The sequence below is a fragment of the Diabrotica undecimpunctata genome, chromosome 9, assembly GCF_040954645.1.
Source record: "Diabrotica undecimpunctata isolate CICGRU chromosome 9, icDiaUnde3, whole genome shotgun sequence".
Classification (NCBI taxonomy): domain Eukaryota; kingdom Metazoa; phylum Arthropoda; class Insecta; order Coleoptera; family Chrysomelidae; genus Diabrotica; species Diabrotica undecimpunctata.
In genome coordinates this window covers 11905319-11931979 of record NC_092811.1, presented here as the reverse complement: position 1 = coordinate 11931979, position 26661 = coordinate 11905319, and the positions used below count along the sequence as shown (strand labels likewise).

The following is a 26661-nucleotide window of genomic DNA, read 5'->3' as shown; positions in this document are numbered from 1 at the left end:
AAAAACAATTTATAGATAAAAGGAAGTCTTTAAGTAGTAAAAATTCGTACATAAATGACACAGTTAAAACTTAACTTAAGCTTATTATTATTTATTGTAGAATATAGTCCCACATCCATCTATTTGTACACATATGTATGAGTATATATACTTTTTATTATGCTATTATAAGTATTATAGTTGATATAAAAAAATACATCTACCTGAAGGTTAGTGTCATTTTCGCCCGTTTAAAGTTTTTTTGGTATAATAAGGTTTATCCATCGTACCATTTGAAAAACGGCCAGTAGCAATGTCAACAAGAATTTCTACCTACAACATCGATCATATATCTTGTCATAAACTTTCTGATTGCTGTTTCTAGCAATGGTTTTATAATTACGACCGGATGTAAATATTCTGTTTATATGGGCCACAATAATATTGATTATAATGAAAATAAATTGTTAATTATCTAATGTTTGTTAATCGATTTCCACTTGTGAAATAGTTTTCCAAAAATAGTGAGATTTGCTTTTATAGCCCAAAGTCATTTTACATAAAAGTCTGCAATTTCGTTCCATTTCCTTCAAGAACAATCTTTATTTTCTTAGATTTGTATTGTCCTTTTATTGGTAGTTTTTTTACTGTTTCCTTAGCTGAAATATTAACAACGTTTTCTAAATTGGCCCAGTATTCCTCTACACTGTCTATTGTTGATGTGGCGCAATATTTTTTAAAAATTTTCTTCCAATCTTTTCTGGTACATGGTTTTTGTCGATTCATTGCATCAATACTACCTTCTCTTATTCAACTATGGGATGTTTTGTTCATTTTTTTTTGTTATTGTCTTCATCCTGATTTTTTCCAATAGGATCTTGATATCACTTCCTAAGTTTGTTGATGTAGAAAGGCGAGGGAAGTTTACCCTAACTGATTAAGGGTTGCGCAAATCCTACGGGGACGTTCAAATCCGTCAGATTTGTCTGTGATGTCTAGTAGATTATCGTGGTAAGGAATTTGTTTTACTTTCCCACTCTTCTCTCCATCGAGTGTTTAAGTCAAAATCAGAATATATACTGATACCTCCAGAGTGGTTTCCCCCGAAACCAAACACACCGACTGGTTTGAATTGCGACTGGAGGACATGGGCAATACTGAACCTAATGACAACGACAGAAACCACCTGCTCCAGTGCAACCAATGCCCGTTTCTATGAACGATTAAAGACCTGTGGAAAGCCAACACCAAGGCAATCAACTGTGCCTGATTCTAAGCCGAGCGGTTGAAACGATCACGTTTGGACAAGAAAAAGTAAAGCAAGTAAGTCAAAATTGAAATGATGTAGCGCTTGAGCGGATTTCAGGGGAGGTAACCTGGATCGGAGTCGGTTTCCAAGAATATAGGGAATGTCGTCGTTGACCAGAAGTTGACAATAATCTAAAATTTTGTTGTATTCTTTAACCAATGCATGTTCGCCTATAAGGTTGGGTAGAGCTACGTTATTAACAGTAGGTAGTCACATGGTGGGCATAATTCTGCCTATTATCATACCCATAGCCAGGTTCATATGAGTGTCGACCAGGTGGGTATGTCTGACGTTCAACTTCACCGGTGCATAGTATTCTGCCACTAGATATATCAGGCCAAGAGGGCAGGACCTTAAGGTTGATGCTGTGGACCATATAGTACAGCAAGAGTTTACGTATTATGTTGTTACATGTTTTTAATGTGAACGTTCTGTCTAGAGTAACCCCAACGTATTTCGTTTATTTATTGTATTTCAATAGTTTATTATCAATATAAACTTGTAATTATCTGCATATTCAAACTTGCGAGATTTAGTTGCAGGCATGTCAGCAATATAGGGGCTAAAAAGTAGAGGGGCAAGCATAGAATCCTGTGGGAGGCCATTATCAGTGGAAGTGTGTGGCAGATTTAGAAGTTTTATCTGTTTGCTCATATTCTTTCCCATTATTACCTGAAAGAATCTGTTTATCAGCATGTAAATTAGGTTGATTATCGTTCTGCGGGAGATAATATGGGTCAGTTTATATATTAATCTCTTTCTCCAAACAGAATCGTATGCTACTGTTAGATCTATGAGTGCTGCGGCTGTTTTTTTGTTTCTTTTCATAATAACCTAATTATATTCATTTAATTGTCGGTAAAACATTGTGAATAAGTAGTGAGACCTTACAAAAGATAATAACAAATGATTATAAGACATTCATATATTTTTTTACATCAATAATATTAGAAAATCCATGTATACAGAAGGTGATTTAACTGGTTCATTACAAATAATATTATTTAATCAAACATATTACGTAGGATAATCTAGTTCTTATCTAGAACAGTTTCACTAATCCTTGATTTTAACTCGTAGGTATCAGGTTGCTATGTAGTTGACTTTTAAAAAGAGTTAATAAACTAAAACGTTTTCCCACTGTTCTGCGATTACAGAACATTAACTTATTTCTAATAATATTTCTAATTTCTTTAGGGCAATTGCAAAATATATTGTTTGAGTTGTTGAAAATTTGTGTCTAAATTATATCTTCTATGCCATACACAATTCACTATTTCCTTTCACTCCTCTATATAATAGGCTTTTCAATAAGTTTTGCGGTTTGATAAGAAAAACACAATTGTGTGGTTTGAAATACACTTTATTATTCAGTACAATCTCCTTGAACATCAATACACTTATTCCAACGGGATTTTATTTATGAATTCTATCTGTAAAGTGACAATCTGCAAAATAAACATCCACAGCTGTGTTGACCTCATCATTTGATGAAAAACGCTTTCTCTGCATACTTTTTTTAGGTATTGAAACAGATAAAGTCTCTAGAGACCAAATCTGGTGAATACGCTGGATTCTCCAATTAGAACTTTAACTAATGGATTTTGGCCATTGTCAAAATGCTCATATGACACGGTGTATTGTCCTGGTGAAAAAGGATTTTTTTCTTCTGCAAACCGGGTCTTTTTCACGAATTTTTTACTTCAGCTGATCTAAAAGACTACAATAATATTCAGAATTAATTGTTTTACGTGAGATTGGATCTTAGTACTACTTCTCCATCCATATATTGTAGTGAAGGAAGTTTAAGTATGACCTCCATAGAAACGATTAGGGTAGTCGACATAGCTCCTGTTGTAATTAAACATGCTTGTTGTTGGAGCGTTATCAAAAGATGTTTCTTTAAAAACTTTTTTAAATTATTTTCTTAATCGATTGTACTCCTATTAATGTTTCGATCACGTGTTTAGAAAGAAAGGAACTTTCTGAGATATCTATTTTTCCAAAAATCCAATTATTTAATCATCAACTCAACGTTTGTGCTTATATTGGCCAGCATCCTATATACAGTATATGAACGTGTGTCTATTAATAGACGGTTTATTTAAATTTTTATGATCACCAATAAAAATAATATGCGAACATATGAGTTTATTCAAATATAAGCTAATTAATGTGTGTCATGTCATGTTAAAATGTCTTTTATTAATATTATTCGCATTTTTTTGGCGTTTTAAAGGTTATCGCTACGCCAATTTTATCTGTTTAACTGTTATAAGCCATGTGAATTTTATCTCTGGGTATGATCAAAAAGCCAAAATGTTAGTTGAGAATTTTACAGTAATGATAAAGGACAAGATATTAGGAAAAACCAGTATTATAGTATATTATAGTCCGCTGCGCTAAGAAAGTTAATAGCTCTCCCAATGTTTGAAGCACTGACGAAGACAAGAAAAAATACGGTTTTTATTGATAATGTCGACACCTGATATGAATAACATTGTAACTCCACTTACAATGTTTTTCGACTATGGCTGAAATGACATCTATAAAGGATATACTTCATTTTGGTCTAACAACTTTTATCCTATCTTATATAAATATAAAGATTTTACCAAAATAACCTCATTGTAAGTGCAAATTTTGAATTACTTGGAGAAAAAAATGTTATAAGCGATGTTACAATATTGAAAATTTTTATTATTGATGAATATTTTTTTATAAAAACATTGTAACATTTTATACAATGTTATTCTCGGAAAATTCATTGAGTAAGTTTTTCTACCTTCATTGTAAGTTGTGATACAAGAAAGGAAGGTAGCGGAATATTACTATGAATAACATTGTAAGTCAATTTACCATCATTTTACATCAAGTTCATCATTAGATCCGCCTGCTAAGAACAAACAATACCCAGAGAAGAAAAAACTTGAAAAAAAGAGTGATTCAAGTGTTTGGAAAATGAATGTTTTGAAGAAACTGAGGAACCCTGGCCAAGAATATACTAGCAAAACTGGAAAATTAGCGAAAATGAGACAACTGGCACCTGGATGTAACGATAAATGTAACAGAAAATGTTAATCGAAATTATCTGAAAATGACCAAATGACCACCGATTATCTGAAACCAACCAATTATACGAACATATAACTGACTGTATTCACCACGCAGCCCAAGAAGCTCTAGGTGAAGAAACCAGAACAGTCCACAGATCAGCGGGAAAAATCACTTGGAATACCCAGCTTGAAGAGCAAAGAAATAAGAAACAGGAAGCGTACAAAAGATGGCTGAACACTAAGAATCTTGAAGATAAAGAAATATACAAAGAACAGCAAAGAATATTTAAAGATATGACAAGGAACAACAAAAATGAAACATGGGATGCAAAATGTAAAGAAGTTGACTGTTACATCGGAGGAGCGCGATCATCAGCGGCATGGAAATTAATAAAAACCCTGAAAACCGACACATCAAATAAAAGTCGAATACAGCCCATCCAGATAGATACATGGAAAGATCATTACGCAAGGGAACTGAATGAAGACAGAGATATTTATAATACTGACTAACCTCAAAGAATACGAGTACAAGGTAAATATGTAAACATGGAAGAAGAACAAATACAACAAGCGCTTAAATCGATCTTCTTCTTAGAGTGCCATATCCCTACGGAACATCGGCGACTACCATGCTTATAATATTTTTATACTGATCTCGGTCTTGCGCTACGTGTAGCAATTGGTCCGCTGTCAAACCTGTCCACTGCCGCAAATTCCTCAACCAAGAGAGTTTCTTCCGTCCTATCCATTTCTTTCCTTCGATTTTACCGTTGAGAATTAGCCGAAGGAACTCATGTCTTGGTCCTCTGATTATATGTCCAAGATATTCTAGTTTACGCCTCTTAATAATATTTAATAGAGTTCGTTGAAGAAGTACGATGAAGAATAACAAAGCATCCGGGCCGGAGAACATACCAGCAGAACTTCTAATAAACGGAACACCAAAACTAATAAGCTATCTTAAAGTGCTATTCACAAGATACTTAAATGGGGAAGAAATCCCGAATAGTTGGAAAGAAGCATGGATTACTCCAATTCACAAAAAAGGTCCAAAAGATATTTGCGGAAACTACAGATGTATCTCTGTCACCAGTACCTTTAGCAGGCTGTTTGGTAAAATCTTAAAAAACATGATTGAGAAAGAATACGAACCTCATGAAATTGAACAGCAAGCAGGATTTAGAGCTGGAATATCTTGCGTAGACTACATATTTACCTTAACACAACTGAATGAAAAGAAAGTTGCAAGAAACCAGGAAATACATCTTTTATTTGTGGATCTCACAAAAGCATATAACACGATTCCTGTGAGAAAGCTGTGGCAGTCTCTTGAACGATCTTCATTAAATGGCACAATCATCGCCGCAGTCAAACAATTATACAATAAAGCATCATCAAAAATCAAACTAAACAACACCTTATCAGAAGAATTTCCAGTAACAAAAGGCTTACGACAAGGATGCTGCCTCTCTCCAATACTATTTAAGATCTATTTAAATGAAGCACTAAAACACTGGAGAAGATCATGTTCAGGAATGGGGATCCAACTTGACGACGATACAACATTATACACTCTACATTTTGCGGACGACCAAGTAGTAGTGGCAGCAGACAAGGAAGATTTAGAATTCATGACGAGACGGTTGTTTAAAACATATGAAGAATGGGGCCTCTCTGTAAATAGAAACAAAACGCAATACTTATGCATCGGGAATGAAGTAGAAGATCTAATGGTCAACGAACATGAAACAATCAAGAACTGTGAGGAATATATATATTTGGGAACAACAATCAACAAGAGTGGGCGCACCGAAAAAGAGATAGAGCAAAGAATCGTGAAAGGAAAAAGGGTGATAGGATGCCTAAACCCGATGCTATGGTCAAAAGAACTATCAAATCAAAGAAAGCATCTCCTCTTTAACTCCATCTTTAAAAGTATAGTGCTCTATGGATGCGAAACATGGCAACTTACTAAATCCCTTGAGCGACGCCTACTTGCATTGGAAATGGACTTCTGGAGAAGATCAGCTAGAAAATCAAGGCTTGATAGAATACAAAATGACCATATCAGAAATATAATGGGAGTCAAGTCAACCATCATTGACGAAATTCAAAGGAGACAACTGATCTGGTATGGTCATGTGAAAAGAATGGACGACGACAGGCTGCCAATTATAAATATGATATTAATAAAGATGATAAGAAAGAGAAAACTCGAATATCTGGGGCATATAATGAGAGGAAGCAGATACAGGATAATGCAGTTGATACTCAACGGAAAGATCGACGGAAAAAGAGGAATTGGTAGGAAGTAATACTCATGGCTCCGAAACCTTCGTCAATTGACTGGCTTATCAGCAGATGAATTATTACATGCCGCGCAAGATCGAGAACGATATCGGCAAATCGTCATGGAAGCTACCCGGGCACGGTACTCAAAGAGGAAGTTCTCAGACAAGAGAGAAAGGTTGCATAGTTAAAAGAGCCCAGAAGAAACATATGAATATAATTTGCAGTTAGCAGAACACCGACTCCATGTTTGTAAGAAAAAATTTTGCTAATTATGCTCGAGAAGATAATGCGATTTTATCGGCGTATGCAATCCAACATTTTTTTCTATAGCAAGACTTCAAGTTCAGGTGAAAAATAGAATATCGAAGAAAATTGTAATTTTCAGCACAAAGATCGCAATTGTGTTGCTCCGTTGCTAGTAGAGATCGACCGAATGTGATTTTTTTGGCCGAAGCCGTTGCCGAAGTTCGGCCTGTAGGATACCTTCGGCCGAAGCCGAAGGTGACTAATAATATACCTATTATATGTTAAAAATTTAAATAATGTGCATTATATTTTTATTACCTGATAGTGGTAAACAAAAATATGAAATTATGAGATAAAAAAGTCAAACATTTATACAGTATTTGGTAATAAAAGCGATAATAAAAATAAATAACATTAAAAAACATTCATATTCAATGTTTTGCCATTTATGTATCTAGTCAAAACACCAGTAATCGTGAGTTTTAACAAATACAATAAAATTATTATTATCAGAATTTTACTACGTGAGAAATATTCAAATGATGATCTTTGAGACATCTTGGCCTATTGTTAAAATTTATATCCTACCTACTACCTGACCTGAAAGTTTGTAAAACGTTTTAGGTAAGGGTATAAAATAGGGTGTAAATATTATTTAAATTATCAAAGACTCGCCGAAGCATATTGTTCAGAGATTATTTCATTTCTATAGTATAGTAGTCTAGTATACTGACAGAGCATTTTATTATTCCACCTTCGGCTTTGTTTTGGCCGAAGCCGAATTTTGGCCGAAGGTTTAAATATTGGTCGACGCCGATTAATCGGTCGGTCTCTAGTTGCTAGGGATATGAATTACTCTGTCAACAAATGTCAAACAATTGTTACGTTTTCTTTTTTGCGGAGAATATTGTTGCGTTTTGTGTACAAAGTGAATAAATACGAAATGGACGGAAAAGAATTGAAACAAGAAAAGGAAAACCTGCCATCAGATGTAGAAAATGCGCTTTAATGTGTTTGAATTTGTAAATTTTATTGAATAAAAAAAAGTTAAAACATTTTATCTACTATTGCTGTTAAAGTGTCACTTTATCTACCCTTGCGGTTAAAGTGATACTTTATCTACTCAAAACAGCTGTTATAGCAACACTTTAACATTAGCTATGGAAAAAAGAAATTTATTTTATTCTATTTTTTTATTCCATTTTATTTTATTTTATTATACTTTATTTCATTTTGTTTTATTCCACTTTATTTCAATTTATTTTAATTTATTTTAATTTTATTTTATTGTGTTCTATTTTATTTTACTCTATTTTATTCTATTTTATTTTATATTATTTTATTTTAGTTTTATTTTGTTTTATTTTATTCTATTTTCTTCTATTTGATTATATTTTATATTATTTTATGGATATCTAAGCTCATGGTCATACATAACACGGTACTACATTTTCCTTTTCGTCCTATTTTTCACATCATTCTGGCTTTACACTGCGAGGGTCCTAGCCTCCTCAAGAATTTCTTTTCAGTCGCCTCTATCCATCGCCTTTTTCCGCCAAGCACATATTCCCATATTTCTTATGTCTTCATCGATGTTATCAAGGAACCTTGTTCTGGGTCTTCCTCTTCTTCTCTGATCAATGGGTCTATCAAGGAGCGTTTTTCTAGCTGGGTCATTTTGTTCCATCCAAATTACATGCCCTATCCACATCAGGCGTCCTATCTTAATATGTTTTACGATATTTGGTTCCTGGTATATTCTATACAGTTTGTATCGTCTTCTCCACACTCAATTGTCATTCACTGCTCCATAGATTCGCTTTAGTACTTTTCTTTCGAAACATCCTAACATGTTTTCATTACTTTTTGTTAGAGTCCAGGTCTCTGAACCATATGTTAGGACTGGGCGTATTATTGTTTTGTAGAGCTTTATTTTTGTATTTCTCGATATAATTGTGGATTTAAGGAGGAGATTGAGTCCAAAATAGCATCTGTTGGCCGTGCAAATTCTACGGTTTATCTTTGCGGTAGTATCGTTCACTACTTCGATGGCGTCGTTTTCTATAACAAGTTCTCGTAGAATTTGTGGTTGCGTCAGTGGCGGCTTTTGGGGGTACGCAGGTTAGGCCTGGCTTACCCAATAGTTTTAAGAGCTTTAAAATTGAAAAACATATATTCAAAAATTATGTTAATGCATGTAAATAACTTTTAAATGTATTAAATCACTCAATACATTAGCGTCCGTTAAAACAACTATGTTATTATATTACCACAGAAAGCATCGAATCGTATTCAGGCATTTTAAATATCATTAATAGGCCCGATCGGAACTGGCCGACCCAGCTCACATAAGATCCCCGTACAAAAAGCGGTTGAAGTTAAGCAGCTTGTCGGACAACGATTTATATTGTGTTTATGCTTGCTGTTTAGGCACCAGACGATCGGGCCTACGCCGATCATCCTTGTCACTTGTAACGTAATTATCGAATTGTAATATAAATTTTCTTTTAAATTATGATAAAAAAATATGTAACATAATCTATAATTGTAACATATTTTTAAACAAACAACACAATTGCAAACAAGTGGACGGTTGCCCAAATAAATTTAAAAAAAAAATCGTAAAATGCGAAAAAAAAAGATGCCCATTCTCAAAAAAAATATGTATTACACACACTGGCGGCTACAGAATTTTTTTTGGGGTGGTCATGGATCTTGAGGGTGATTACTTTTCTCTGATGCAAGGTCACTTTTAGTCTTACCACCAATAGGATAAGTGGGTTTTCAAATATTTTTAGGGGGGAGTCATGACCTCGTCACCCCTCCGTCTGGATCCGCCACTGATTACACATAGCTATTTGTAATTTGCTGGCTCGGCCTACCCAAAATTTCGTTTTGTTGTTGTTTATTATTAAACTCATTTTTGTAGCTAATTCTTTTAATCCTACATAGGCCTCTCGTACAGCGTTTTCCGTTCTCTCAACAATATTGATATCATCATCATAGGCCAGGATTTGCACTGGTTTATTATATATTGAACCAGTATTGCTTTTTCCAGAGCCAGATTGAACAGTATACCGGAGAGAGAGGGTCTCCCTGGCGCAGCCCGTTAATTGTTTTAAAAGGTTCAGACAGTTCTCCCTGAATTCGTACTCTACATTCAACTTTTTCAAGAGTTAGCTTTGTTAAATTTACCAACTGATTTGGTATTCTAGCTCTTTCATTGCTTTGAACATTTCTCTTCTAATCACATAGTCTTAGGCTGCTTTGTAGTCTATAAATATGTGATGAGTATCAATTTCATATTCCAGTGTTTTTTCCAAAATTTGTTATAGGGTTGCAGTCCGGTGAATTGTCGACTTCACCTCTGAAACCAGCCTGGAATTTTCCTACTATCCGTTCTGCATATGGTGCCATGCGGTGACATAGTACTGTGGAAAATATTTTATACGCTGCATTTAGAAGCGTAATTCCTCTGTGGTTAGAGCATTTAAAGGTATCTACTTTTTTGTGTATGGTGCAAAGTATTCCAATATTCCAATCATTGGGGAGGGATTTCTATGTCCATGTTTCTTTAATAAGCTGTTGTACTGCCATTATGCTATCATGGTCACCTTCTTTAACTGCAACTTTAACTTCAAGAATCGTTGGTGGTTCCTCTTCCCTCTAGTCTGTTCCCCTTATCTCATCTCTTTCGCCTTCCACCTTTTCTTTTTCTATATTTTTTCTGTCCTATTTTTCACAGCTTTCTATAATTTCTTACTATTAAAAATAGTAATTGTTTATTTTGTGAACGTTGATAATTTTCTCGAACATTCTTATGTTTTGTAGTAATGAAAATATTACACAGTTTTGTATTCCTTTATTTAAGTGGTGTTTATAATATTCATTTAATCAAGAAAATAGTTACTGTGTATGTTGGACTAAATCTTTTAATGTACTGGCGAAACACATAGTGAGTGCATTGAACGTGAAACACGGCGTATCAAAAGACGATATGAAAATGCAAATGAGTTCATTGATAATAATAAAACGTATAAAGTCCCGATTCGGTACTTGAGTACGTAACACTGCCCGGAAACATTTTATTTATAAAGCAAAGAACAAAGCGTCTGTCGTTTACTTATGACAATCATTAAAAATATAAAAGCTTTAAGGATAAGAAATATAAGTGAATTGCGGAAGCTTTAGAAAATAATTTCTTCTGTTTGAAGTTCTGGTTTATAAATCAGAATAGATTTAAGCTATGGGTGGTGTGTTTTTCTAAAAGTTTTCTAAAGTTTTTCTAAAAAACGCTCTCGAAGATAAAGTACAATTTTATCGTCTTGTACAATAAATAACTATTTTTAAAAAGTGTAAGTATTAATATGCTAAGTTCGTGATTTCGTTGAGAAGTTATAAACCACTTACGAAAATTAACCTAAAATTGACATTTATTAAACTTAATTCGTGTTTCTCCAAAGGTTCACTGGCTGGCATATAAAGTCACACAAAGGTAATTCAATTTAGAACTAAAGAACTCATTTGTGCGTTAGTCACTGCGGATTTAACAGATTGTTTAAATTTGCCTCGAAACGAAATGAGTCAGCCACGTCTTCCAACAAAGGAGAGGAAGTCAATTTAACACAGAAGCTAATTAAAAACACTTTCTTCGGATTAACAAAGACCAGGAGGTTTTTCAATTACAGTAATCTCGTATCATTCGCACATTTATGTAAATCGGTATATTGTGTGCGCCATTAGATGCTCTGAAAGAGAAAATGTGTGTCGCATAGAAAAACACGAAGTATCGATTAATGGGTTAATGGTTTTGTGGTACTATCAGTTAGTTGAAATAAAAGTGAATATTTTATTTCTACATTATTATTTATTCATGAAAAGGAAGCTTTCGATAGGGTTAGACATTCGGTAAAAATTCTTCAATAAGGTTAGACAACCAGTATTACATTCAGACTTTATATATAGACAAAAATGAAAAATTTATATAGAAAAATGTTACACAATAGAAATAAGTAAGAAAAAACATTTTCTATGATCACGTGTGAAGAAAACTCCATCAGAGAAAAACATGCATTACCCAGAAGTATGAACTATGAAAATAGAATTGTTGCCAGAGGACCTAAAGCTTTTTACAATTTCGAAATTCTCTCCAAAGACTGGCATATCACTGTTAAACCATCCAACATTTTTAATCCGCGATCACTCGCACGTATAGATGTCAGCACATCAGGGATTTTTAAACTTAAAAATTGACGGCATAGTTTTAGGTTATGAATGTGTGCGTCTAAGTCTAAGTCATAGACATATAATACAAATAGACTGACTGCTGTCATACAGTCGCTTTCACACAGTGCGACAGAGAAAAGTGACGCACAGCAGTCCTTGCATCTCTTTCTAATGGGCCGGGTTTATTGACCACGTGACTTTCTCATTAGTCATTTAGGTTAATAACACAATTTAACAACATATTTTCTAAATTACATTCAAAGCTATTATTTCTTCGAAAACCTGGTTTTGATTTACGGGAAGGTGACAGAAGGTTTACAGGGATAATAGAGGAAGCTTGTGAGTTTTTTCTTGGGCATTTTCGAAAGACTTTACAGATCATACTGATGCTAGCCTTCCAAATTCGCCTCATTCATATATTATAATAGATGGTTTATCATCAATTAATATATTCCTGAATCGTTAAAGAGACAGGAGAAACCTTGATGATGTTTTATGAGTACCGTTCTGCAATTGTCGCATCTCTCAGCTTTTGCACATACCATTTTTTTCAATCCATTTTATTTTTTTTTACTGGTGTTTGAAATTCTAGCCCTCAATGTTGAGATCACTAAGCAATGATCTGAGTCTATGAATCGATGAGTCTATGAGCGATGGGAAATAAAAATGTTAGAGCCGTAGACAGAAGTGTAAATACGCCGAAGGATGGAGAAAAGGAACAAATAATGAGATAGAAACAATCTATAATGAATCTAAAATAACATCGTACCAGATTTAAGAAGCAATACTGTTTAACGAGGAACCTGGACGAAAATAGTAAAAGAAGAAAGCATGGAGCATCTATAAACATAATATTTGAAGCAACAAGAGGTCAGGAAACTTCTCCTTTCAACATAATATTTGTAAATGTAATATTTTATAAATATAAAATTGTAATACGAATTCTAACCAGGCCTAGGTCTACATGGTCTGAAGAGGTTTACAGCCAGATAAAGTTAAAGTATACTTAAGTATACTTTACTTTAATACAATAAATGAGAAAATATTGTATGATATGCATAAAAATCCCATTTTACTCATGAAATCGCACGGTTCGTGCTGTTAACTTCTCCTTTCGTGAAAACAGTATCACTTTATGCACTTGTTGCAAAAATTACTATAATATAGAAACGTAGACTTCATCATAATTTTCTACATTATTTTCAGCTCAAGCTATGTTTTATTAAAATCCTATACACCGTGGTATAAAAGTGTTATTTTCAATGACCTAGAACACATCGAGATCCCATTTTGTGGAATGTTAATCTATTTTTAGAGTTTATTAGATGTATGTCTCAATCTAAAATAAGTTGATGATAGAGAAAAAACACGTTCGTAGTATTTTTACGACACCTTGGAAAATTGTAGGTTTTAATTGTCTACTGTGTTTCAACTGTATGTAAAAAAACAATGTGGTGTAAATGACTGTTATATTTAAAATGAATAGTTAAAATATTTCCGAAACTATTCCTAACTAGCTCGGCAATCAGACGATTAAAAAGGCTAGACCAGGTGATATTACAGCGGAACTGATTAAGAATGGTCTACCAAACCTTCATCAAATGAGGAGTTAGGGGGAAAACAATCTCGAGTGCACAATAACAGTTTTCATGGAAATCGAAATTAAATGTTTCAAATTAAAACAATTTGTTTTAACTCAACTCATATTTTTTCAGTGGTACGTTGACATGTTTACAGGGGAAAAATCAAGAGACGGCAAAACATATTTTATTTGCGAAACATCATATAAAAAATTGAGTGTGACGGCATGGACCATGAAGTTCTTCCCCAGTACCTTCAAGCTTCTGCGTCACAAAATGTTTCTTCCTCCGAACTTCCCTCCAGTTTAGTACCTTGTAAATCAGTGTAGAACTTTATAGAGTTTACGTTTTTCAAATATTTGGTCAAGTGGAGAAGATCTTCTAACCTAGCAGATTTGACCGAAAGTGGGCCGTTGTACAAAGCTTCGAGATGATTGTGGCTAGTAACTTCCGGAGTTGTGATATTATGAGCTTTCCTTAAATTTCTTTGCGGGTTTCGTTTAACTTTGCATTCAAACAGCAAGCTTGCAAATATCCCAGAATAGGTATTCTTGTGAAAGATAAATTGAGGGCTAATTTTCCTAATTTTCAACACTCGAATAATTCTCATAGGCATTGGGCATTTCTTGTGATACTTGTTGAAGAAATGCTTAGTCCAATTCAGAAATTTGATATCTTTCCCACAGTCCACCACTTGGAACGGTTTCGGTTTTACTCTGCTGTTGCCGAGGACTTCTCTCCAATCATCCGGAGTTTTCGTATAAGCTTTATCATGAATTAAACTCATGTCCCGGTCGCCCTCTAAATAGGAATGTCCTCTGATGGGAAAAATTACTTTCACAAACACAAACCGTCCTTTTGTCTGAACTAGATAATGAAGGAACCGAAAAACTGTGTAACTTTTATTTTGCCCTCCACGAGAGTTGCAAAATATCAAGTTTTGAATCTGAGATGACAGTACGTTATACACAAAGTGATGAATCATCGATCACACATCGTCGGCCCCCTTTTTTGCTACCGGTTTGTCATAAGTGTAGAAAACAGAGGTAGAATCAGCGAATACATATACATTAAAGCTTATAAAATTAAGTTGCCGTTTATAGTAGACATCGTTTGAGGTAACGGTCACATTAGGGGTTGGTAATTTTTTTTGAAAGTCTGTGGTTATGGCTTCGGTATACATTGCTTTGACGACAATTTTCGATATTTTCTTTTCACAGAATAAAATTTTTCACTTTTCGCAAGATAAAATTGTTTCTAGTTTTTTTCTTCCAAGATTTGGGTTTTATATTCATCACCTTCTTCTTCTTCTCGTGCCACTCCTAGCGGAGATTGGAAATCATCATGGCCACTGCGACTTTGTTAGCAGCGCGCCTAAAAAGTTCAATCGAACTACACCCGAACCATTCACGTAGATTACGAAGCCACGATATTTTTCTTCTTCCCACACTTCTTTTGCCCTTAATTTTGCCCTGCATGATATTTCTTAAAAGTTCGTACTTTTCACCTCTCACAATGTGCCCCAAGTATTCCATCTTTCTAGTTTTTATCTCATTTAGAATTTCGCATCTTTTGTCTAAAGTTTGGAGTACTTGCGTGTTAGTGACGCGGTCCATCCATGATATTCTGAGAATGCGCCTATAGCACCACATCTCGAAAGCTTCGATGTTTTTTGTGGTCAACTGTTTTAGTGTCCAAGCCTCTACTTCATACAACAGGGTAGAAAAGACATAACACCGCAGCATTCGTATTCGTAACTTTATATTGATATCACGATTGCAAACGAGTTTGCGCATTCTATTAAAGACTGATCTAGCGATTTCTATTCTACATCTAATCTCTTTTGTTTGATCAGTATCGTCTGTGATCCAAGCACCTAGATATTTATAACAAGACACAGGCTCAATCGTTGTATTGTCTATTACAAGATTAGCTCTGATGTTCTTTGATTTTGTGATTACCATAAATTTAGTTTTTTTCAAATTAATTTTCAAGCCGTAACTGTTACAGTATCTATTGAGACTTTGAACGAGATGTTGTAGTTCTACTAGCGTTCCCGTTAGGAGAACCGTATCGTCAGCATACCTTATATTGTTGATCGTCTCACCATTTATTATCAGACCAAGATCTTCCTCGAGTGCTTGTTCACAAATAGCTTCACTATACAGATTAAATAAAAGTGGCGACAAGATGCATCCCTGCCGGACTCCTCGACGGATTTGAATTTCTTCTGTTAGCCTACCCTCAACCTTCACATTTGCTGTTTGATTCCAATATAGGTTGCATATAATTCGAATATCTCGGCTGTCTATATTTTTCTTTATTAGAATTTGTCTTAGTGGTTCATGTTGTACTTTGTCAAAGGCCTTTTCGAAATCAATAAAGCAGGTGTAAATTTCTTGGTTCATGTCTAAGCATCTCTGTGAGAGAACGTTCATTGCAAACAGAGCCTCCCTTGTACCCAGCCCTTTTCTGAATCCCATCTGAGTGTTCATTCATCACCGCTGGCATCTAATTTCTGCGAAAGGGCAGATATTTCCGCTTTTATAGTGTCACAGTAGCTACAGGTGTCTTTCCAAGGAAAATCGAATGCAATATTAAACTTTGTTTCAAAAATTTAGCAAAACTTTTCATACGTACATTTTCTAAGTACAAGTATGTAACTTAGTTATGTTGAGCTCTTCAGGAAGATAAGTTTTCTTACTTTTTTCCGGGAGTAATGCGATTTTCTTCCTTTGAAGGAACCAAAAAAATTCTGTCACTTTGACGATAGTATCTTCAGAAATTTTGTGGGGCCTATTTCCGTGTTTTCCTCTTGCGTCTAATGGTATAGTGCCAGTTGAGACCAGTGATTCTCGAATGCTTTGCACTCGAAATGCAGAAATTCCATGAATGGATAAGAATGCTTTGAAACATGCTTGGGTCACTCCTAACATGATAGGAGTGTTGTAACCAGTGGCACTTGCTATCTGGCCCTACCTCATGAGTGGTGGCTCTCTGTTTTTCTCGCCTGTTTTTCTTCTTTTTTTAGCAGCAGTCCCCACATCTACATCACTACAATATCTACCACTACTTTCCATTTTAATCAGTATGTACTCACTACTTTACTATTGTTCAAAAACTGGCAAATTAGAACACACCAACGAAGTCGCTAAACTGAGAAAGAGAATCACAGAAATGCTGCACCCGGTCCGAACTGTTAAGACAGAGGGGGGCGCCTTCGGACCCTGATGATTATTACATCGCAGAGCGCTGACTATGATGGTTCTTTCCCAGTTTCATTTAACATTTGTAATAAAAGGACTGTAAATATTTTCCCCTTTTACTCCGTCCCAAGGCTGGCCTAGATATTAATCTCGCGAAAACAGAGTACCTATCTACAAGTAAAGAAGACATAGAAGATCTACAAATTGATGACAACGTAACAATCAAAGGAAAGGATAAATTCAAATACCTGGGGTTTATAATCACGAAAAAGGCAACAACAGAGGAAGAAATTACACAAAGATTAGGACAAACAAGAACAGCAAGCCGACAACTTAACTCAGTATGGTGGGATAGACACCTAAATATGAAGACAAAAACGCAGATTTATAAAACATTAGTGCGAAGTATTATGACATATGGGGCTGAAAATTGGATCATAAACAAGAAAAACAGCAGTAAGATAGTAGCAACAGAGATGGAATGCCTGCGAAGATGCTGCAGAGTAACAAGAATGGATAGGATAGTAATGACGAAATAAAGCAAAGAACATCAATAGAAACAGACATACTAACATATATAGAACAAAAAAGATTAAAGTGGTATGGACATGTAAGAAGAACTAGCAACAACAGATGGATAAAGATAATAACAGAATGGGGCCCCATAGGAAGGAGGAAAAGAGGACGACCCCGAAAATCCTGGAGGAACGAAGTAGACGACGCCATGAGTAAGAGAGGCCTAAACGATGGAGAATGGAACAACAGAGAGAGATGGAAACGGTTGAGCGAGGGAAGGCAGTGAATACTGTAGAATCCCTAAATATATATACTTCGTCCCATCCGAAAGTAATATGTATTCATCACTAGAAAACTTCATCATCTCAATTTCGACCAAAAGTAGACTACGATTATTTTTCTTCCGGACTCCTCAAATGATATGGGATGTGAAAATGGGTTTAAAGGGAGTACAAAAGAGATTCAAATTTGCCTTGAATGAAAAACCATCTACAGAATGACCTTTTGTGGAAAAAAACTAACATTACTTATAGAAACAGATTATAATACGGGTGCAACACTGCAGATTGTGTAATAAACTCTAGAACAAAAAGCGGGCCTACTTGCCAGGGGAAGGGCAAAAGAAATATTAGTAGACCCAGAACCTTTCATTGGTATATCAAGAAGCGCAGCCAAAAAAATGATATCGGACTGGGTGGACCGGATAAAATATTCGACGATGAAACAAAGATCTACTATTGTTCTAAAGCATTTTAAATTAATTACTATTTAAATGGGAATAAGCCACAATTAAAGGTTACAGTACGTTTACTGACGTTTCAATTTCCACTTCGGAAATCGTTCTCAAAATACAAACATTAGTAAATTAAACAAATTTTTTTTTATTAAAAAATGTCTTCTAAATAAGATTTTACTCCAACAAAATATGTTCCGCAATCAGAATAGACAACAGAGCAACGTCCTCAACGTGCTATAAAACGTCCGAATGAGGCTAAAAATGCCTCTGTACTAAGTTCAGATACCAATTCTAAGTGTAAAGCCCTAGTGGCAAAGCATAAAAATAGGCAAATATAGGCTTTCGTTCGTTTAACATTTTTAAGCTTATTGGCTCGTATCAGAAAAGAACCGCCAAAGTCGACGCCAACGCAAGAAAATGGTTTGGCCTTAAATATCTATGGGTCGGGAAGAGCCCCCATAGGTCTCTGATAATTTTGAGGTTTTAGTCTCCAACAGGAAAGACATTTTGAAAGAACACTACGAATAGCACGTTTGGATGAATATATAATAACACTAATAATAGACCACAAGAGGACTAACAAATCATTGTGATTTTCTTCTTGAAAACAGTGCTCTCGTAAATTTCCAAATCGGATATGTTTTAATATTATTATCGCTAAATACATCATAAAATTCACTTACCGTGGTCAACATGCAAGTACTTTCCTTGACTGCTCCGCAGCATCCTAGAAACGCTGTGATGAAAACGATGGAACCGATAACGATCGAAAGGATTGGAGCTAGGCCGAAGTCTTTTGGCAGAACGTTGGTAGCCTCGCTGACATTCAATTTGATTAAAATTCCTATGATTATTAAAGCTAGTCCAGCAAGCTGAAACAAAGAAAACGAAATTAAACATACAGCAGATATTTATTTAAACTTTTATTTGTAAAAATGTATCAAAGAAAAAAAGATATTTATAGTTTGTCTCAAAATATATCGTTTTGACTTTCCCGTCCTTAAAGGATTAGTGGTATTACCGCCATTATTAATAGACAAATACGTTTTAAATTTCTACTTGACCGCTCAGGGTTGAATCAGGTACGGCTAATGTAATCGGTCATTAAAAATCTCTACTTGCTACTGTGTGTATAGTATATTAGTGAAGATTGTTCGTAACAAATATGTTTCGTCCACGGAAAAATAATCGCTCGAGATCTACTAAACATAATGAAAGGCATTTGTCATTGGACGCAAAAAAATAGTTAAAAATGTGTGTCATACTTTAATAGATAGGGGCCTAATCAAACAGAATGTTGTGAAAAGAACATATTTACTTACAAAAACGTCGATATCGTCGACAAAGGCTATTGTAACCGAAGAACCATTGACAAGACGAAAAAAAGTAGTAATTTTTAGTCTCATTATTTGGACAGTACTCAATAAGATATTATAAGAAGAACAATAAGTTTTTCTTTACGAAAATCAGATAGTTCCTACGTTAGATAAATTAAATTGAAGTTATAGTAAGAAGAAACAAATATAGATACCACTCTCCATACAGTCCTTTCTAAAATAAGTTTTAAACACACAGAGAACTGAGTATCTCTCTGAAATTATAGGTTAGAAAACAAATCTATCATATATCTGGATAAAACATGGTTTGATACTCATGATATAGTATGTAAAAGAAGGTCGATTTTAGTAAAAAATGTCATACGAAAGCATCTTTAAATAAAGGAAAACGCATAACAATAATTCACGCCAGTTCGAAAGATATGTGGGTTCGAAACTGTTTGTTCTTATCTGCAAAGAATATCAAAGACTTCAGCTTAGACTATCATGAAGATACCAGTGCAGAACTTTTTGAAAATTGGTTTCAAAATTCTCTTTTGAAAAATATTCCCGAAAGTAGTGTAATCGTCATGGATAACGCAAGCTACTACAGTCTACAGCTACAAAAAGCGCCAAACAAGTACTAAAACTGAAATTTATGAGTCTTTATTAAAAAATGTTAATTATTTTAAAGCCGTATATATATATATATATATATATATATATATATATATATATATATATATATATATATATAGACTAAAAATTACTACTTTTTTTCGTCCTGTCAATGGTTCTTCGCTCACAATAGCCTTTGTCGACGATATCGACGTTTTTGTAAGTAAATATGTTCTTTTCACAACATTCTGTTTGATTAGGCCCCTATCTATTAAAGTATGACACACATTTTTAACTATTTTTTTGCGTCCAATGACAAATGCTTTTGATTATGTTTAGTAGATCTCGAGCGATTATTTTTCCGTGGACGAAACATATTTGTTACGAACAATCTTCACTAATATACTATACACACAGTGGCAAGTCGAGATTTTTAATGACTGATTACATTAGATGTACCTGATTCAACCCTGAGCGGTCAGGTAGAAATTTAAAACGTATTTGTCTATTAATAATGGCGATAATACCACTAACTTTTAACGACGGGAAAGTCAAAACGATATATTTTGAGACAAACTATATCATAAATCAAAAATGTAAAGAATCCAGTACAGTGTTATAGTAGTAGTTGTTCATCATATAGTTCAATGGGGATAGCATTTGGCAAGCTGCCCCAAATTTTATTATTCTAATCTTTATAGGGGAGGAGGTCAATAGTAATATCATTGATATATTATGAAATGAAAAGACAGTCAAGATTTGATTTCACGTACAAAGCGTCTATGTATCTGTTTATACGTATTTCGCCCAAATAGGGCTCGTCAGAACAGCTATTCATAGGCGTTCTCAACGTGAAAAATAAATCTTTTCTGTCTTTTAAGAAGCAACACTAAAATGGCTTCGAAATGGACGCAATAGCGACATCTAATAGTTTCGAAACACAATTCAGATTTCTGCCTTAATCTGAGCCTTCTAAAAATTGCAAGGCAAAGCAGACGTTGATAAAGATGTGTTTAGCGTCTGCTTTGCCTTGCAATTTTTAGAAGGCTCAGATTAAGGCAGGTTCATTTTACGGATTTGTTATTAGATGTCGCTATTGCGTCCATTTCGAAGCCATTTTAGTGTTGCTTCTTAAAAGACAGAAAAGATTTATTTTTCACATTGAGAACGCCTATGAATAGCTGTTCTGACGAGATTATTAGGGCGAAATACGTATAAACAGATACATAGACGCTTTGTGCGTGAAATCAAATCTTGACTGTCTTTTCATTTTATTCGGATCTACTCTGTATGAGTACAAGAAACCAATTCGCTAATGATTTCTGCTTAGTTGAGGAGACATGTCGTGGAATGCAAATTTTAGATTCCCCATGTCTCTATTAACATCTTTATCAACGTCTGCTTTGCCTTGCAATTTTTAGAAGGCTCAGATTAAGGCAGAAATCTGAATTGTGTTTCGAAACTATTTTACGGATTCATTGATATATGTTTAACAGTCATTAATTCTTCATTAGTGGCTGCCATCCATCTTATATGAATATGGGTCTCATTGTGGTGATAGTTCTTGACTTACTCGTAGAAAAATTTACCATTTTATCTTAACAGTTTATCATTTGTCATAGCGGTTTGTTTTCTAGACTCAAAAATAATTTCCTGGTCCACCATACATCTTCGATTAAATTGCTGATGTTAATTTTCCAGTTTTCCTTGCTTTCTTTTCTATGCGTGTTTCCAAATTCAAACTGCTATCGCTATCAGCTTTTCTCCAACTGTAGTCCTCAATCTACTAAAGTATTTTCCACCTAAGAAGACCGCTTTGCAATTAAATGCTGGTAAATTTATCACTAGCGAACCAGATAAGCGCCAATATATTTTACACTACCTTTATGAATAACATTTTACTGCTCTGTTGTTTCAATCAGCACTGCTCAACAAGTTATCATTTATTGGTTTTAATATTTTAATAAACAGTGAATTTATTATATGTTATTTTTTTTTAATTTCTTCTGATGTATCGTATAATGTAGGTTTACCCAATAATCAAAGTTATGCCTTTACAAGAACATATTATTTGAAAAATAAGGAGTACCATGTGTCATAATAATAGTAATCTCCTTTATACACACTTTAAAAATTTGTTTAGTAATGTATTTCTTAAATCCACACAATCATTGAAACATGATTCATGCTTTTTAAAAATATCTTTCTGTTAACGACACTGTTATCGACAAAGAAGATCAAATTCAAACTTGTCATCATATTACACTTCTGTTTATCGTTAAAAATTAATTGATGGTCGTGGGTAGAATTGGTGTTATTTAATAATTTAGCAAACTGTAGGTCCAGACGAAATACCTGCGGAACTACTGAAATGTCTAGACGATGAAACTCTACCTGTACTTTTGGACCTATTTAATGAAGTATATAAAACTGGAAAAATCCCACAGGAATGGTTGGTGTCCACCTTTGTAGCAATACCAAAAACAGTATATGCCAAAGATTGTTCAGACTATAGGACAATATCACTAATAAGCCATACCCTCAAAATATTTCTAAAGGTGATTCATGGAAGATTATATAGAAAACTAGAAGATGATATGGATGATACTCAGTTTGGGTTCCGCAAGGGTTTGGGAACGAGAGAGGCATTGTTTGCTTTTAATGTCCTCTCTCAAAGATGCTTAGATATGAACCTAGATATTTATTCCTGTTTCATCGACTTCGAGAAGGCATTCGACAGGGTCCGACATGAAAAACTAATAGAAATACTGAGAAACAAAGATATAGACAGACGAGACTTACGAATCATTATCAATCTGTATTGGAATCAAAAGGCCAATATAAAGATAGAAGAACAAAAGTCCGAAAATATAGATATAAAGAGAGGAGTAAGACAGGGCTGTGTTCTGTCACCATTACTGTTTAACGTGTACAGTGAAGCCATATTCCAGGAAGCGATAGCGGATCTGGGTGATGGAATCTCTGTAAACGGAAGAATAGTAAATAACATAAGATTCGCTGATGACACCGTTATAATGGCAGACACCCTGGAATCGCTACAAGAATTGGTAAATAGAATTAACGATTACTGCATTAGATACGGACTAAAAATAAATAAGAGAAAAACTAAATTTATGATTGTCTCAAAAACGCAACATGGAAATGAAAGATTAATGATAGAGCAAACCCAAATAGAAAAAGTAGAGACATATAAATATCTGGGAACCTGGGTTGATGACAAAAATGACCAAAGCAGAGAAATCAAAGTCCGAATTGAAACTGCAAGGCAAGCATTTGTGAAAATGAAGACAATGCTTACCAACAGAGACCTTCAGTTGCATCTCAGATTGAGAGCTCTAAGATGTTACATATTTTCTATCTTACTATACGGAATGGAAGCTTGGACATTGAAGAAACAACACATAAGGAAATTAGAAGCGTTCGAAATGTGGTGTTACAGAAGAATATTAAAAATTCAGTGGGTTCAAAGGATTACCAATGCTGAGGTACTACGACGTCTAAATAGGGAGTTAGAAATTATGAACAGCATAAAAAGAAGAAAACTAGAATATTTGGGTCACATAACCAGAGGAGAAAAATATGAGCTGCTGAGAATTATTATGCAAGGAAGGATCCAAGGAAGAAGAAGCATAGGAAGAAGACGCATCTCCTGGCTGAAGAACCTTAGAGAATGGTTAACTGTAGTTCACTACAACTTTTCAGAGCAGCAGCCAACAAAGTGACCATAGCCGTTATGATATCCAACCTCCGATAGGAGATGGAACTTTAAGAAGAAGAATAATTTAGCAAAATACATAATCAGCAAAAATCGTATTAAAACATGCGAACGGTTTTTGCAATCACAATCAATGCAGTGTTTATGCTTGTTTAGCATTGGCTGTTAAATAATTTCTGTACGATTATTTCGTCTGTTGTACAACCCTCGTCCTTTTTAGGGCGTAGTAGTTGTATATAAGTAACTATGTTTTTATAGTAGTGTAGTGAAGCGGTACTTTAAAGTAAAATGAGTAATTTGGAAGAAAATAGAATACAGTCGGAACGTAAAGTGTTATCTCCAGAAGAACGGCGTTTAGTTCTGAAAGACGAAAGTTATTTCAATTTGGAAAAAAATAATATGGGTCCATTGATATCTGTTATGGCAGTTCAGAAACGCACATGCGATGCTTGCGGTATCTCAGAGAGGATATTCCGAAGAATTAACAACATGAGTGAGGATGAAATAAATAAAGTAAGCAAGAGAAATCGTCGACATCCAAAAACTTTAGATTTGCACCAGTCAATTAAACTTGCAATTAAAAATATTATATATAATATGTATAAAGCCAAAGAACATGTAACAATTAGTGCTGTGTTACAAAAAATAAAAGACAAGGAACTGTGTAATATTAGTTTAACAAGTTTGTGGAGAGTGCTGAAACATTTAGGTTTTCGATATAAAAAGACAAATAATAGAAAAGTTGTTTCAAAACGGTGGCATTTTTTAAGAAAATACATGAACAGTAAAACGTCTGATAGTCCGAGGCAAGTTGTATATTTAGATGAAACTTGGATTTTCGCTAAAGGAAATATGTCAAATATGGCACCACGAAATGTTATTCTTCTAGTCGTTCCGACAATGGTAAACGCTACATTATACTTCATGCTGGAAATGGTTTTATTCCTTACGCTAGTTTAATTTTTTCGTCCACAAAGAATACAGGTGATTACCATCGAAATATGGATGCAAATATTTTTGAAGAATGGTTTGAAGAAAATTTGTTAAAAAAATTGGAGCGACCATCCATAATAGTGTTGGATAGTGCATTCTACCACTCAAGAGTAGAACGGAGATTTCCATCAAGCAGCTGGACAAAAGAAATAAAGTTGTGGTTGACAGAAAAGAAAATTTATCACTGTGACATATTTTTAAAAGTCGGTTTATTTCAAAGGTGTGGAGAGCACAAAATTCAAAAGAAATTTGTTACTGACCAAATGGCTCTTAAATATGTCCATGAAGTTCTTCGACTTCCGCCATACCATTGCCACTATAATGCAATTGAGTTAGTTTGGGGTATAGCCAAAAATTTATATGATAAACATGCATCCATAATAACAGATGACGCTAGCGTTCTTAATTTATGGAAAAAATCGTTAGAACAAATAAAAGCAGAACAATGGCAAAATTCTATTAGACATACGGAAGACATAATCGTTCAGACTTTTCAAACCGAGCGAGTTATAGATGAGGTCCGGCCTCTAATAATTATTCAGATAGACAATTCAGATGGTGACGACTCTGATAGTGAAATAACAGACAGTAAATGGACAAATCGTTTGCTAAAAAGAAGTAACAAAAAGGTGTTTCGGGAATTCAATTCGGACTTGGTATTAATAGCTTTGGTATTAATTACTGGACTACACGTGTTTAAATATTTTGTTTTGCTGAAAACTCGAAGCACGAAGTGATTTCGTGCCAATTTGTTTCAAGGTTATATTTAATACAGTGTCTGCAGAAAGTAAAGTCTTGGATGTAATTTATTCAAATTTGAACATATAGTTCATCCCAAACCCTTCTTTCAGTGCGTCACAATTGATCGAATTCTCTCTAACGCATTAAGCTAGAAGTGACAGAAAAAAACGTGAGTCTATGATTATTATACATAGAACTTAGAAAATTATATATCGTTCACCGGTATTTGCATATTAAAGCGAATTCTACTTACGGATATATAATTGGTTGTAGTTTAGAATACGCTAAATAGATATCCAATCAATGATGCGCATAAATATAATTTGACGCAGATGGTCTCGATAGTGACAGTACTTTGACAATGTCAACTGATAAAATAATAATTGTCATTCCAGGTTAGTGAAATTTTACAGTGAAAATTTAATTTTGTATTTATTGTCATAAATTGTCAGTTTCTGCCGTTCGTGAAGTTTAAATTATTCTAAAAAATATTCCATATTAGTAGTTTAAATACTATACATTTTAGCCATAGTGTTTGTAATAAATAATAATAAATACATAAATAAATCTTAGCTAATTAAGCACTTTCCTTGGAATGTATAGAATAGGAATTATGACAAACTGCCGTTCCAATATAATGCGCAATAAAAATTTTTATACAGGACGGGACCTCTAATATGTAAATTTAAAAAAAATTGAATTCTTAAAGTTTTTACTCCACATTTTCAAAAAATAACCTTTTCACATTTAGCCGATTACGATCCTTCAACTGTCAGATTTAACTAAAATGTCATGCAATAATTCTCGACATTCTTAAAATCCTATATGACGTCAAAATTAGTGACGCACTGAAAGAAGGGTTTGGGACAAACTGTACCAGCTTGGCAAGTATTTTCCAATTTTACTGCATGCAAAACCATTTGTATAATTTTCACTATACGGAAAATAGCGACTTATAGAGACCTTGATGAACATTTGATGTCGACAAATAATTTCGAGTATTCGAAATATTCCGTCCCACTTCTTTTAACACGCCCTGTATATACATATTATATTCATTTTATTTGCCTTTGATTCAGTAAAATCCAATATTACTACTGAACCTAAA

At 34.2% G+C, this 26661-nt stretch overlaps 1 protein-coding gene across 2 annotated transcripts in view; it reads right to left on the bottom strand.

Moving 5' to 3' along the window:
- The window catches only part of LOC140449536 (CD63 antigen-like), a 130318-nt gene that overhangs the window by 43634 nt on the left and 60023 nt on the right, over positions 1-26661 (bottom strand). For both annotated transcript variants that reach the window (XM_072542739.1, XM_072542740.1), the window contains exon 2: positions 18833-19021. In XM_072542739.1, coding sequence (XP_072398840.1) covers positions 18833-19021 — 189 coding nt within the window. The remainder of the gene's footprint in view (positions 1-18832; positions 19022-26661) is intronic.